A 16220-nucleotide genomic window follows, 5' to 3' on the forward strand; every position below is an offset into this window, starting at 1 on the left:
GTTGTCATAGATTTTATTTTATCCCTATGGAGAGAATGGACCCTTTCTCGTGTTGGTTTCAGCCAAGGCAAGCACTTTGTTCATCGGGGTGAAATGGGCATGGAATGCTCCCACCAACAGAGAAATGTTCAGCTTTCCAACCATTGACCATTCTCATTATGTAAATTTGCCCCATCTACTCCCTGCTTCTGAAACTCTGGTGAGTGACAGCCCTGGAAGGCCAGAGTGGGTTTAAGTAACAGGCATCCTTTATTCCTCCAATCTCTGCTAATATTGTGAATAGACAGTCAGACCAAATAAAAATAAATACATCTATCTGGATTAATGCTTCGGTCATTCTTCTATCTAAATATTCATTTAATGACTTCCTGCTGAGGGTCGCTCCTTAAGTTGCTGAGGGAGTCTATGAGAAGCTGAAAAGCTAACTACAAATGCTAACGTGGCCGATGTTCTCCCAGCACATCTCTTTGGAGCACAGGGACCACAGTTCAAGAAGGCTAGGAGTAGAGCGCTCTTTGAGATAACCACTGGAAGGTAAATATAATACCATGTCTTAACAGAGAGAGCTCCGCCTATCTTATGCCTTATATGTAAGTTAATAATTCTTATTTTGCTATACACTAATGAAAAAAAAGCCTTGTAAGTGGTTTGATAATCAACAGATATTCCAAAGAAGCTAGTATCCTAGATAGGAAATCTCTTGATGGTCTTAATTCAGAAAGGAGACTCATGCTCAAAAATGTTCATTTCAATGGCCAAGTGGAATCAGCTATCAATGACCTACGTTAAGGAAATTGCTAGAGGTTTGAATATTACTGACTTACTGATACTGCTTGTGAAGACTGTGAAACATCTTTGATAAAATCGTTGTTGAGAAGGCCTATATAAAACTGTATATGTAGATGATGATTAAGATTTCTAAAAGTGAAGTATACCATGCATAGAAAAAAGCTAGTCTTGAGCAAACACACGGAAGTGTGAGCAATAGTTACACGAGGGAGTGGGAGATTGCTTATGTACATTTATGCCGTCTAATTCCCTGTAATATCCATTTGCTATTTTAAATGGGGAAATAATAAGAGTGGAGGAGGGGCACACCCAGTGGAAACAAAACAAGCAAGAACTCCTCTCAGGGGATCCTCTTAGGTGACATTTCACACTGGTAAGAATAGATGATCTCTTCAGCCCAAGTCCTGGTGAACCCAAGAGGAAGTCACTGCTATGGTGGCCCTTTTTTGATGTGTGAGAAAGGAGAAGTTGCCCTAGGGTATTTTAGAAGCTGGTCTGATTGGAGTGGGGGTAGGACCTTTTAACAATATGTCGATGAATTCATCATACAGTGGAGGAAAGAGGAAGGTAGGAAATAACAGCGGTGCGGGTGTAACATCAGGGCCAGGATCGCTGTCATGGGAGATGCACAGAACAAAGATGGGGAACATCAAGAGACAAAGAAGGTAAGAAAACACGTGAACACTCAATGCCAGCACGAGGCTCTAAGATGAAGAACTTAGAGATGCAGGCACCCTCACGGAGGAACACGTGATCCTTTACAACCCTCTTCACGTCCAAAGTCCTCCACACACTTTGCTCCCTGATGTCTGCCCTCGAGGGTGGCAATGAGTCATCGGCCCAGGAACCTGAAAAGTTCTCCTTCAGAGGTCAATGGCTGCACTGTCCACCAGTGTCCCGTGAGCCTCCCAATCCAGATGACTGATTTCACCTGTGAAAACAAGAAGATGGCGAACTCAGAGTAAGTTTCACGGCGCCACTCTCTGACAGCACAGGCTGTTTCAAAGTGGGCTGGGGAGAGGTGTGAGCAGTTGTCCTTGTCTGGGAGTCTGACCCTGTGAGCTATGTGAGGTTCACTGAGCAAGACCCAGCTCATCCCCTCTACGTGAAGTCTCAGAGAACCACTGAGGACTTTATTAGCTTAGCTCTTGCTCCATTAACTCAAAAATATAGAATAACCAAGTTGAAAACTAGAACATTTATCAAAACACAGTTTTCAAATGACTTGCAAAGGATCATCAAAAGCTTGCTTTCTTTTTCAAGAAGAAAGTAAAATAATGCAGCCAGGATCCCATTCTTTGGAAAACAGGCCATCCCCAGAGACCTTCCTCCTTCCCCGCTCTGCTCCCCGCCCCTGTGAGAGAGGCTGCCCACTTGAGTCTTGCTCTGGAGTCTTCTAGCCATAGTGTGGGAGAATGAAAAAACAGGCGCAAGGGGTTGGACCAAAGACTGGCACAGGGTGAAGATAGACGTGCTAGACACCTGTCTGCCTGTCCAACCCCCACCCATCCCAGCTCTCACCCTGAGGCTGACTTTCTCTGCCCTGTCATATTGTCCCAGGGAAAGGTAATGAATTCTGAGCCCTCTAGATAAAGAAGCACTGAGAGACTTGTCTGAGACACTTAGGGCTGGCACTCAATTTAACTCTTTTTTAAGGGTATGAATATCAAGAAAGAACTTACCTAGAAGTAAAAAGAATACAAAGATGGCATTTGACAAATTCATTGTTTCAAAACATGTCACCAGGTGAAAGTCATGGGATATATGTTTCCTTTTCTGCCTGTGTGAGTGTATGTATTAGTATTTGTTATTCTGTGTGTGTATGTTAATGCCCGTTAGCATGTGTATTCATATGTTAGTATGTTTGTCAGTGTATGTTAGTGTGTTATTGTATGTGTTAGTATATGCTACTGTATCAGTATATGTATTAATGTGTGTGTTCATGTATATTGGTGTGTCTCAGTATGTATGTGTATCAGTGCACAGGCTGCACACACCAGCACATGGTGCACATATACAAGAGTAAATGTCACATCCTCAAAGGTCATTTTTATCCACCCTTTCATTGGTTCTGAGCATATTAACAGAGGCCAAAGCTAAGTGCAGGGTAGGTGGGTGAGAGGCCAGTCTGTTTGCCCATCTCACAGCCAAAGCGCTGAAAGGCAGACTGAGATCAGAGCTTTCTGGGTGGGTGTACTAGTACTGATTTGAACCTTTTGTGATTATTTCAACTCTTTAATCACATTTAGATTAATTTTAGCATTTGAATTGTTTTGTATGTTCCTTCCTGTTTTTTATGTCATACATTAAGAAAAACTGTTTCAAAATCCAAAGTGCAGTGTAGTGATATTGCATTTGTATTTTAATAAATAAAACTTGCCTTAAGATCAGAGACTAAAACAATCCCATTGGTCAATCTTACAGACCAGGCAGTGGTGACACACACCTTTAATCCCAGTAGCCACACTAGTTTGCTACAGAAACTGGGTGGCAGTGGTGACACACACCTTTAATCCCAGCTCTAGAGAGAAATATAAAACGGGAGGAGACAGCTCTCAGAAACAGCCTCATTCTGAGATTTGTGAAGGAAGGATCGTCATTTCAAACTGCGGTAGGGGTAAGAGCCAGTGGCTGGCTGTTTTTGCTTTTCTGACCTTCAAGTTGAACCCCAATATCTGTCTATGGGTTTTTATTAATCATGGTTTAGTGCAGTGTATTTTAAACTTCAAGTTTTTAAATTAAACATCACTGTGAAGGTGTCGAAATGGATTCCCCCTGAGTACTCCAGGCCTGAACTCTTCAGCACATTCAGGAAGCGGCACTCAGCTATCAGATCCTATCAGGTATGGGTCTTCCATACTGGAGGTCTGTAGATATGAGCTGTGACTGCCAGGACCCAGGAACAGAGATGAATGGCCAAAGGCACAGGATTTCCCTGCAGCATGACCTCTCTGCAGAGGGGAACACAACAGTCCAAGTACATACTGCATGTGAGTAAGGGTTGGGGCAAAGGGCGGCACAGGAGACCAGTGCCAAAGAACAGCACAAGGGATGAGCTCGAAGGACCAGTGTGAGAGGCAGTATAAGGGGCCAGCACAAGGGATCAGTTGAGGGCTCCATATGAGGGTGCCAATGCTAGACATGAATGCGAGAGGTCAGCATTAGGGATCAGTGTAAGAAGTCAGCGCAAGGGGCTAGCACATGGCAATTCTGACCCTCCTGCCACACTCTGTCAATACTGATGGAGAAGGCAGTTCCTCGTTGTGTCTCTATCCCTTACAATTTACTTGTATGTCGACAATAATGGAACACCCATAATTGTGTTCCTCTCTCCCTTTCTCCTCCCCACGCTCCTAAAATGTTAAACATTTGGCCTCCGGATTTGGACTGGTTCTGGGAAAACATGATTAAAGCAAATGGTGAGAGGCTGGTGCAAAGCCTTGAGCTCAATTTTGCCAATGAATCGAGGTGCAAATGAGTTGTTGTTACAACCCTCCCATCCCATCCCTCACTGGAACCATTTTCATTGGCAAAAAAGGTGATCAGCCTATCCACCCCACAGCAATAGACATAAGAAACTGAGAATAAGGAACATTTTAGGGACATTTCCACAAAAATTTCTATGATACAGCATTAAGGAAGAAAAAACAGCAAATATTAGGTCGGTATGACCTCATTCCAATATGTGAAAATGGCTCCAAGGCTGGTAAGTGTTACATGGACCCTGTAGGCTATCTGTGCCCTAGAGCCACCTGCCGGGACAGTTGTGAAAAAGAACTTCCACTCCTTTGTCTCTAGACTGTGACTTATTTGGTTTGGTTTGTACAATGCTTTATTGTCAAAGCTGATAACATATGAAAATAAAACAAGTGGGAAAACCACCACAATTTGAAAACTATTCTTAAAATTTTAGAGCAAAGAAGAAAGACGTTAGCCAACTCACCTTGTCACGCCTTGATTTCTCTCCATGAGCGTTCGTTCACCCAGCTTATTTGATTTTGTTAGCGATCTCTTTCAGAAGACCTTTGAGATCGTTAAGCTTGGGAAGGGAGAGACACAGAACTCAGTCTTAGGACAAATTTCCAACATTCCATTTGAAACGACAAGTCTGCTAACCAGGAAAGGCAACCCACGAAAGGCAGGTGGAGCCTGCCTATTGCTAACTTATGGTCAACGGTTACCAAACAAACCAACATCAGCTTCATGAAATCACGTCCAAAGGGTTTCTTTCCTCCTAGACCCAACAAATGATGACAGCACAGGAGGAATGTATGCAAATGGACACAGACACTGTTAGTAAGATACAAAGGAAGTTTTGCTATATAAAAATATAGTGCTAAGCCGGGCGGTGGTGGCGCATGCCTTTAATCCCAGCACTCGGGAGGCAGAGGTAGGCGGATCTCTGTGAGTTCGAGGCCAGCCTGGTCTACAAGAGCTAGTTCCAGGACAGGCTCCAAAGCTACAGAGAAACCCTGTCTCGAAAAACCAATATATATATATATATATATTTATAGTGCTAATAAAAATTATGAAGATACTAGTAAGCTATGACGTATGTCTCCTAACACATAAATAGTAAGCTCCAAAATACAACTTATATAAATGATTCATAAGACTACTCTGCATATTATATGAGGTCTGTGGCCTCATTTTAAGTCACGTGCCACCTTGATGTCCTTTATCAAAGCACATGGACAAGTTCTAATTTCTGTGGAGTCAACTCCCAGCTTACTGGGTGACTTACTCTGGGGTGGGGACAGGGGATGTGTGCTAATGTTGGGCCTGTTTCCAGTTCGAGCCTCTTCCTTTAATTAAAAAAAAAAAAAGAAAGAACAAAGAGAAACCGTGGTAGCTAATGGCTGCCTCATTGAAAACAGCACAGTGGGAGGCCACTTCTAGGCTTCAGGTCAGCGGTGAATAACTTTGTTTTCAGTTATAATGAGATGGAAAAGGGTTCTGCTTCTCCCCCAGGGGATTTTGTTACTAGTAAAATGGTATTAATAAGCCACTTCAAGGAGAGCACAAGACTCTCCGAGCAAAAGAAGTGACACAGAGAAAGAAAAGGAAAATAAGCAAAACTAAGAGTCAGTTTTGTGGAAAGGTAAACAGAACCAACAAATCCGCAGCTAGACTGCAAGAGAAGCTGTGTCTGTTGTGGCGGTGTGTGGACTTAAAGGACCAGGGGCTGCCCAGGCCTGGATCTTCCTCAGATGTGGGGAGAACACAGTCTAAGAGGCTCCCGCAACAGGAGTGATGGGCAGACAGGTGTAAGCTGCCCCTGGCTAGCCAAAGGCCACAAAGGCACCTGCCAGCACATACAAAACACCTGCTCCAGGGAAGGCTGGTCACAGGCATCAGGCCACATGGCAGATAAAGCAGGTGTCTCCTGAAATAAGCATCTCCATCCAGTCCTCTTTGTTTCCCACAAGGGCAGCTTGCTAGCCACTGTGGTTCCGGAACCTTACTTAGCCAGGGGCTTCTCTAGATACATACAACCTAAGGAATCTGAATAGAGATCACAGGGCCCACAAGATGGCTCAGCGGGTAAAGGCACCTGACACTTAGTGACCTGAGTTCAATCCCTCAGGCCCACATAGTTGAAGGAGAGAACCAGATTGTAAGAGTTGTTCTTAGACCTCCACACCACAGCGTGGCATGTGCACCCACCTGTGTGTGCACACGCATACACACAATTAAAATGCACACATATACATGCAATTAAAACGGAAGCATTATTTTCAAAGACTACAAAGCTCAAACAAACTAGGAGCAAACAAGGAGACAGAATCGGCCTCAAAACCTTCCTAACAACAGCTCCGGAGCAGAGAGGTGGCTTCACGAGAGAACCTACATCCAACATTTAAAGGTGAACAAATACCAATCCCATTTAGACTCTCCACAAAACAGAAGAGGGACTGCTTTCAGACTCCATATATGAGGCCAACATTACCCATGTATGAGGCTCCAAAGTCTGATAAAGACAACAAAGAGAACTACAGGCCAACATCCCAGTGAATAAAGATGCAAAAACATCAATAAAATAGTAGGAACTCAATTCAAGAACACATCGATATGACCACATACCACAACTAAGTAAAACTGATCCATGGGATATGAGAACTGGCTCTGCATGCCAAGCAGTGGTGGTGGCGCACACCTTTAATCCAGCACTCAGAGGGAGAGGCAGGCAGATCTGTAAGATGGAAGCCAGCCTGGTCTACATAGTGAGTAACAGCACAGCCTGGGCTTCAAAGAGAAACCCTGTCTTGAGAAACAAACAGACAGACAGATAAAATGATGGTTCAGCAAACGAAAACCAGTGGGTGTGGTAAGGTAAATGAATGAAATGGAGGGCAGAGTCAACATGATCCATGCATTGAAGACAGAAGGCAGAAAAAAACTCTAGTTCTGTTTCACAATAGAAACTTAAGAAAATAAGAACTCTTAGACACAATAAAGACTATGAAGAAAGAATCCTATCACCCTATCCAATACCCCATCATCTCTAGTATCTTCAGACAAGATTGCTCACCCCCCCCCCCACTGTTATTCTAAACGGTGTTGGGAGTTGTAGCCCATGTGATCAGGTAAGAAAAGGAAGTAAAAGCTATCTAGATCTGTCTGTATGGGGTGTTAAGTAATGCCTTATAACAAAAACTTCACCAAAAGCCTTTCCTGAAAAAAACAATGGAACGAATTTGTTAAAATCGACATTCCTGTTATGGAAAACAATACAGAAGTTCCTGGAAACATTAAAAACGGCCTCACTACCCCACTCCTGGTACCCAGCTGGAGAGCTGATGTCAGGAGGATGAGGATGAGGATGAGGCAGCCCATGTTGACCTGTTCACTGCAGCACCTGCTCCAGACACAGAAACAAGCCAAGTGTCAGTCAACAGACTGACAGGTAAAGAAAAATGTGGTTCATGGACACAGTGAAGAACAGTTTCACCCTAAAGGAAGGAAGGAAGCCCTACATCTGCAGGGCCACAGGTGGCCCAGATGGCACTGCACTGAGTAAAATAAGCGGGGCACAGACGGGCAACACCCTGCCGTGTGATCTCACCCGCATGGTCAGCCTAAAATAGTCAAAAGGGCTAGGGAAGGGAGGAATGTGAAAGAATCTACTGCACACGGAGGTGAGAACGACCACTATTATACTGTATTCATATGTTAATATCCATCTAGACATTAATATCATCTATATACATGAGATGTGCTGAGATCATAGGTCTTACAGTGAATCCCAGGACACATGTGGATAGTAACTATGCAAGTATGTAAATTAGCTGGACTGGATTGTGGTGTTAATTTTAAAACGTATACATGAATCAAAATATCTAACTATATACCTCAAATATATTGAATTTGTGTCAATGATATCTCAATGGAGCTATTCAAAAATAAAGTCAATTTAAAAGGAAAGCAAAATAATATGCTAAATTCTTGCTGTAGGAACAAAAATTTAGAACATGATCCCCAGAATTCTATGAGTAGAAAGGAGGGAATTTTGGTTGTTCAGAGTGGGAAGAGGACAGAGAAGGTGACAGAAAGGGAGGTAGAGGCAGCGAGACAGTTTGTGGGATGTGGGAGGCTCTGTACTATGTGGATAGGGCTTCCAACGCTGAATTGTGGCAATCATTTTGCAGTGTATATATGCAATAAAACACCTGACTGTATACCTTAAATATATTCACAATGGCAGAAGCTTGAGGGAGCTCATCACATCACATCCACAGGAAGAACAGGGAGAATGAACACACACATAACCTCAATTCATTTCCTCCATTCTTATGCAGTCTAGGACCCAAACCTGGGGAATGGTGCCACCACAGTGGGCCCGGTCTTCCTGTATCCACTAATGTAATTAAGATAATCCCTGCCGGGCGATGGTGGCGCACGCCTTTAATCCCAGCACTCGGGAGGCAGAGGCAGGCGTATCTCTGTGAGTTCGAGGCCAGCCTGGTCTACAAGAGCTAGTTCCAGGACAGGCTCCAAAGCCACAGAGAAACCTTGTCTCAAAAACAAAAACAAAAAAAAAAAACCAAAAAAAAAAAAGATAATCCCTTACAGACGTGGAGACCCTCTTCCAAGTTGACTTTAGAGTGTGTCAAGTTAACAGTTAAACCTAATGGAAGTAGCACTTCTGGGCTCTTCTACAAGAGGGCTGGGAGCTTAAGAGGCAATTCTGCCCCAGTCCCCAGCTCTTAGGTGAGTTGTGCAGACAGCCAAACAGAACCATGTCTAATTTTTTTTAAACAATGAATGTCTTCTTTTGTTTTCTGACCACCCTATAGCTGAAAACTTAAAGATAAAATAAATGCTTCTGGAACTCTGAGCCATACCTTTGTATCCAGTTGTCTAAACCGATGCCTCATCCTGCAAGGAAATCAGAAAATAAACTAAGAGAAAGAGTCTGGGGGAGGCTTTTTGGCCCTGTTTCCATCTTTCAAAGGACAGAAGGCAGATTGTGTATAGTCTCCAGTTTGGGCTCAGGCCAGCCTCAGATGCACTGATCTCTCTGATTTTCTTCCTCCTCTCCAAGCAAAGCAGAAGTCCTTTCTCAGCCCAATTAGACAGACGGAAAAGTCATGCGTGTCTGCTGACAGGAGAGGTGAAAGCTGACTCAGAAGATCTGCCTTCCTCTACATCCAGAACACGGGAGTCTAGAATACAGGCATCCACGCTGTCTCAAGAGAAAGAGCAGGCTGTACCCTTTGGTAGTTGTGTGGATTCTAGCAAAGAGATTAGTTGTACTCATATTTACTTCTACTGGTTAGAGTAGATTTTGAGGCGTGCTAAACTCTTAGAAAAAGTGAAACATGGGGCTTTATAAAAGGTCACTAGGTCACATAGGGCTTTATAAAAGCCCCACACAATTTAAAAATGATAGCACTTCCCAGAGATAGATTGCAACAAGCCATCTTCTACCTCTGTTGCTCAGCATTGCAGAGACAAACGTGCTGGTAGCTCCTGCAAGATAATACAATTACCCATGACCTCTGGGCCTTCCTGGAACTCACTTCTGCAACTGTGGCTCTTGTTTCTTGACTCTGTGGGTGCTAATGTCTATCCTTCTTTCTCCTCATTTTCTTTTGTTTGGTTGCTTGGTGTTTTTTTTTTTTTTTTTTTTTTAGACAAGAGTTTCTCTGTGTAGACCTGGCTGTCTTGGAACTCACTCTGTAAACCTACCTGGCTTTGAACTCAGAGATCTGCCCGCCTCTGCCTGAGTGCTGGGATTCAGGGCATGCACTACCACCCAACTCAGCCATTAAAGGCTTAGCTCAGATCTCAGTGCCTTGAACACAGGACATCTCGCTGTCCCAAGAGAAAGATATAGCCCCTTGGGACCCCTTTCTATCCCATGTTCTTTAGGGGCACAATCAGATTAACTGAGGTGTGATCTCTGCCTGTGTTGAGCGAGTGGCTGGCATATGTCTAAGTATTTGTCATCTACAATTGCTTCAGCAGTACTGTCACTGGCCAGTGGAAACACGCCTCCCTGAGCATGCTCAGATAAGCTGTCTCTCTCCCTGAGCATGCTCAGATAAGCTGTCTCTCTCCCTGAGCATGCTCAGATAAGCTGTCTCTCTCCTTCCAGTTTATAGACGCAAAGGGTGCCTTGTTACAGAAGTGAGCGACTGACGTACTCCTCTGAGCTGTCGTTGGCTTTCGTGTTGATCTTCACAAGGTAATTTTCCTTCATGACACCCTCCCATGCCAAAGTCTCATTGTCCTCATTTCTGAAACCTGAAAGAATGAGAAAAGAAAAACATTCAGGTTGTCTCCTTTGCCTCCATTTCCTGAACCAACGCCTGCCAGGCATCTGAGAGACTCTGGGACTAAGACAGTTAGATTTATCTCTAGCTGTAGATCTGACTACTGTCTCTTACCAGTGACAGAAGCAGAGCGATGGAATATTAACGGATTTCTCCAGCAAGAATGAGGGTGGGCGCTGCCAGTGTGAACTAAGAATGCAATCTTTATTCTAAACAGAGATCCGTTTGAAACTTGCCTGTGTCTTTTGAGACTTAGATTACCCCACTAATGATTTGGGTGCCCACATTTGGTGAGTCCTACTCCTCTGCTTTGATGACATGGAAACACTAAGCCATTTGGTTGGATGCTTATTACAGGTTTTCGAACTCCCAGTCTAAAGTTGGGAGGTTTATAGAGGAGGGCAATATGATGACATTGATTCTACCCTGAGACAGGTGGTCTGGGAGTGGTCCATGAAGAAAGCCTTACCTCCATTCTTCCCCTTTCCTCTCAGCCAGGGCGAACTATACAAACTAGCCTGGGACCTGCTCTAGGGAGATTCTTACTTCAATTTCTTATGTCTTGGCCTTTCAGATGGGCCAAATGAAAAACCACATTATCAAGATAATTAATGTTTGCAATGGACACCAAACTCCAGGAATTTATGGGAACAGGAAAGAGATGTTTGTTTAAGTGGCCACACAACAATTGAAATAGATTTGTGGTTTGTTTATTTGGTTAGGTTTCTTTCCTTATTTCATTCATTCTGTCTTTCTTTCTTTGTCTTTCTTTCTTTCTCTTCCTTCCTTCCTTCCTTCCTTCCTTCCTTCCTTTCTTTCTTTCTTTCTTTCTTTCTTCTAAGACAGGCTTTCTCTGTAACTGCCCTGGCTATCCTGGAACTCACTTTGTAGAACAGGCTGGCCTCAAACTCACTAAGATCAGCCTGCATCTGACTCCCGAGTACTGGAATTAAAGGTGTGCACCACCACACCCAGTAATTTGTGTGGGTTTTACCCTTAACTTACCATTTAAATGTTTGCATTCTCACATTAGAGTCTATAAACTCTAATGCCTTACTGGACTGAAAAAATTAATTGGCAATCAGAGTAATACATGAGTGACTGGATTTGAGAAAATTCCAAAATCAAACATGCCTTTATCTTTAAATGGCTGTTATTACTTTTCAAAACAGTTCCTAACCTATTTCCTTTCAAGTGCATTTTGGAGTAGTTTCCAATGTCTTTCCTTCAAAGTAAATCTTAGAGCTCAACAATACAAGATTGAAGCTCCTGGACACCAGCAGCCAGAACAAGAATAACAAACAGCCAAGAAAAATGGCCAGCTTCCTTAACAGCGAGGGAGAGGCTAGGTGAAACGGTGGCCTGGCATTTTCACCAAGTGTGCTGAAAAATTAGCAGGCTCTAAAGTCCATATTTGTGTCATCAAAAATATGTAGAAGCACCCACCCATCTTATAGGAAAAGCCCATCCATTATTACAACTTAACAGAGGATGAGAAGGTTGTGGGAGACATTACCCAAGGACTCAAAGATAATACATATTCTTTATCTAGACATTTTCTTCTAGAATTAACATGAAAATGATTCATGTGCTCAAAAATGCACATATACCACTTTTTATCACAACCTCATATATTACTAAGACTCAAACTATGGCCAGGAGAGACAACTCAGTGGTTATGAATGTTAGCTGCTCTTCCAGAGGATCTGAGTTCAGTTCCAAGCATACATGTCAGGCAGCTCACAACCGCCTATCACTCTAGGTCCAGGGGCATCAAGTGCCTTATCCTCTGCAGGATATATATATAGATATATATATATACATGTATATATATATGTATATATGTATATATATACATAATTAAAAATTAAAAATAAATCTTTCTTGAAGAGCCTAACCAAACTACATATTTAACAATAAGGGCTTGGTTAAGTTAACTATGGAATATCCATACAATAGAATATCTCATAGTTAAAATTCTTAGCATAGACATTATTTGTTTATAGGTATAATATAAACATGTTTATGATGCATTATCAGCTGTATAAATGAACCAATTATTGTATGATTTTTTTGCATACTATACTCCAGGCAATATACATTCCCACAGAAATCAATAACTATTGATATTTATCTCTGGATGCTGGTCATATCTGCCCTCAATCCTTACTTGTGCTTTCCTGTATTTTTCAAATGTTCTATAAAGAGTATATATTGCCTTCCAAATAAGAAAGGAAACAATAAATTTTCTAAAAATGAATTACCAAGCAGCATATATTTTTTCCGACTTGAAGGTATTGTCAAACAAGGGGGGGGATAAAAAAGAAAGAAAGTTTGGAGTCTGACATTCTAAGCATTATTTGAAAAAAAATCTTATAGTGTTTCCTCTAAAGAAGGGCAATTTCAAAATTAATGACCTCCCCATCATTTGGAAGCAAACACAAAATACACTTTGGGAATGAGCTGCCAACTGGGAGAGGCAGAGCGCTGTGGTCTCTAGAATTAGTCCTCTCCAAGAGTAAGGGAGCATGAAGTGACTCAGCTGGCTGGAAAGTCTCTGGTGAGGGAATGGGCTCTGGCTCCCTCTCCATCATCAGCACCACTAAGGAGAGGGGGGCCCTGTCCTTCTGTTTCTTAGTGTCCTCCTGGGAGTAAGATCTGTTCAAAGAGGACAAGTACCATTGCTTCTTCCAACTGTCCAGAGAGGATCTCTCTCCCAGTATCTTCCTGGGGAAATGGATAAATAACAAGTATTTGTGACACACCTGTTTGCTTCCTAAAGATGAAACTCTTTCCTATTGGCTGGCTAGATGAAGGGAGGTCTGTTTCCAGCTGAAACATGTGATGCATTTTGTCCTCCTCCTCAAGCCGAGTCTGAAGCCAGGAGTTGATCTGCCTTCCTGACACTAAGATCCCAGGCTTAGTGTACTAGATCCCGAGAGAATGAACCTTTACCTCATCCAGTTCCCATCAGCCCATGCCCAACCCGAGCCAATGTGATGGATGGTTCTGTAGAACATTCATTCCAATTTCAGAAAATAATGAATGTTAGACTCTGCCTTCGTCTTTATCCTGAGTCAAAGCCATCCTCATTGCAACAAATCAAGTATGTGTGTGTGTGTATGTGTGTGTGTACATGTTCATATGCTCATGTAGGCTATGTGTACATAACCTGTGTACCTACGCACATGTGTGTAGAGACCAATGGGCAAGCATTGGGTGCTTTCTTCAACCACTGTCCAGTTTTTTGTTTGAGACAGTGTCCCTCAGTGAACCTGGGGCCCACTGATTGATTATATCTGGCAAGCAAGCTATAGAAACCCTCCTGTCTCTGCCTCCAGCAATGGAATTACAGGCATGTCTGACCTTTTACATGTGTGCCAGAGATTTGAACTCAAGTGCTTACGCTTGAGAGGCAAGGCTTTTGTCAATGGAGCCATCTCTCCAGCTCTTCTTCCTCATTATGACTTTTATTCATGGTCCAAAGAACAAAAAAGGGCTTCTCAGTCTTCTCCCAGACCCTGTAGACACTCTCATCTACACGATTTCAGGAAGGAGCCAAACCGAAACCTGGGCATGCCATTGCATGCCTCTGATATTCGGATGTGGTTTTTGAGGACATTCAGCTACTAGACCTGAATTTGCAGTTCCCACCCCGAACATAAAGACTTCCACTCTTTCAGTTAGTAATGGCTCGTTTGTTTTCCAAGGCAAAACAATGGGGAGAAAAACAGCCACTTATCCAAACTGTCAAAATACTTTCATCAAGAAAGACAACCACACATGTGCAATGGTTAATGACACCCCCAAAGTGTCATTTAATGTCTTGGGATGACACCGTTGAAGCTGAGTGTGAAGATCTTTCCTGCTGCAGGCTGTTTGAGAACTGGAGGTGCCTATATATTCTGGAAGTCAGGCTGCAGGTCGGGTCTCGGGATGGGACTGGAGGTTAGCCATGTGTGTCTTGCCTCCAGTTTGATGTGAAGGATCAGATGATGGCTCTCTGCACTTAAAATCTGCCATAATCGCCACCAACTACCATATCTAGGAAAGTGATAATTTTACATTTGGAATCATGATATTTGGAATTGCATCAAAGAGAAGTGGTCAGTCCAACATGATACGTAAATCTGGCAGTAGAAGTTCATATCCATTTCATCACACACCTTGTGACAAATGACCAGAGCACCTCACACAGTCAAGCATTGTCAAAGGACAAGCACCAGAATGGCATGGAACCGTGAGAGAGGTGTTGTGATGGAGACCCAGGAATACAGAGGAGCCGACAACGTGCTGGAGGCCTCAGGCAGCAAACGAAACCTTCTCTGGAGAGTTGCAGGGTTGACTGCCACCAGTGAGACAAGAGCGGAAGGGCAGCCCTTCGGGAGGTCACCCTGCTCCAGTGTTCCCCAGGCATGGAGCCTGGGGATTTGAAATTAGTCCTTATGGGTTTTCATCTGCCTTGAGCAACTCTCTCCTTCCTAATGCTATCCTTCCTTCCTGCGGTAGAAATACTTATCTGTGTCTGCCCCCCCCCCCATCACTGGACCTTAAAAGTCTGTGACTTCGATACTTGCAAAGACTCCCACCTGAGTTTTCGTGGAGTCTTAGATGAGTCATTTGTGTTTGGATGTTTGAACAATACTGGAATAATAGTGAAGACCAGAAGAATGAAAGAAGCGTGTCTTGCATTGTGAGACAGACATGAATATTCGGGGGCAGAAGTAGAATGATACCAGTTCAATGAGTTTCCCCCTCAAAATTCCCATGTGTTAAAGGGTGGCCCTCCAAGATGGCACTGTGGGGTGGTGGTGACACCTTGTCACCACCTTCTCTTTAAGAGCACCTTTAAGTGCTCTTAAAGGTGATATTCAGACCCATTTCTGAGTCACCCCCTGATTCCTGATATGAGTGATCTGCTCTGTCACCTATTCTCCATATTCTCTGCCAGGCCCAAGGCAATGGAACGAGCCACCCAGCCTTGAGCTGGTATCCCCAGCACCCGAGCCAAGTGAACCTTTGTTCTTTATAGGTTAATCACCTGAGCTGGTTCATTATAGTGATAGAGAGCTGACTAATAAAAGCAACCCAAAAAGTCCTTCATCCTATTGGCAGTCTGGCTAAACTTCCTCTAAAAATAACTTCCAAGAAGTAGTAGGGGGCAAAAAAAAAGAAAAAGAAAAAAAGGGAGGGAGAGAGGGAAGGAGGAAGGGAGGGACAGAAGCAGAGAGTGAGGGAGAAAGGAAGAAAGGGAGGGAGGAAGGAAGAAAGGGAGGGAGGGAAGGAGGGAGAGAGGGAGGGAGGGAAGGAGGGAGGGAAGGAAGGAAGGAGGGAGGGAGGAAGGAAGAAAGGGAGGGAGGGAAGGAGGGAGAGAAGGAGGGAGGGAAGGAGAGAGGGAGGGAAGGAAGAAGGGAGGGAGGAAGGAAGAAAGGGAGGGAGGGAAGGAGGGAGAGAGGGAGGGAGGGAAGGAAGGAGGGAGGGTAGAAGGAAAAAAGGAAGGAAGGAAGGAAGGAAGGAAGGAAGGAAGGAAGGAAGGAAGGAAAGAAGGAGGGAAATAAATTCTAAAACCAAAGTCCTAGCTTCACACTGTCCATGAATCCTACTGGCAAAATACCTTATTTATGTTGTTGTTGTTACGTTTGTCCCAAAGCC

The 16220-nt window shown here is 43.5% G+C and overlaps 1 protein-coding gene across 1 annotated transcript in view; it reads right to left on the reverse strand.

The window, feature by feature from the left end:
• Positions 1–229: 229 nt before the first annotated feature.
• The window catches only part of Trpm8 (transient receptor potential cation channel subfamily M member 8), a 68066-nt gene continuing 52075 nt past the window's right edge, over positions 230–16220 (reverse strand). The window contains exons 21-24 of the mRNA XM_042055622.1: positions 10440–10539; positions 9135–9168; positions 4733–4828; positions 230–1720 (exon numbers count right to left, since the gene is read on the reverse strand). Coding sequence (XP_041911556.1) covers positions 4778–4828; positions 9135–9168; positions 10440–10539 — 185 coding nt within the window. The 3' untranslated portion in view covers positions 230–1720; positions 4733–4777. The remainder of the gene's footprint in view (positions 1721–4732; positions 4829–9134; positions 9169–10439; positions 10540–16220) is intronic.

The sequence above is a fragment of the Arvicola amphibius genome, chromosome 8 (assembly GCF_903992535.2).
Source record: "Arvicola amphibius chromosome 8, mArvAmp1.2, whole genome shotgun sequence".
Lineage (NCBI taxonomy): Eukaryota > Metazoa > Chordata > Mammalia > Rodentia > Cricetidae > Arvicola > Arvicola amphibius.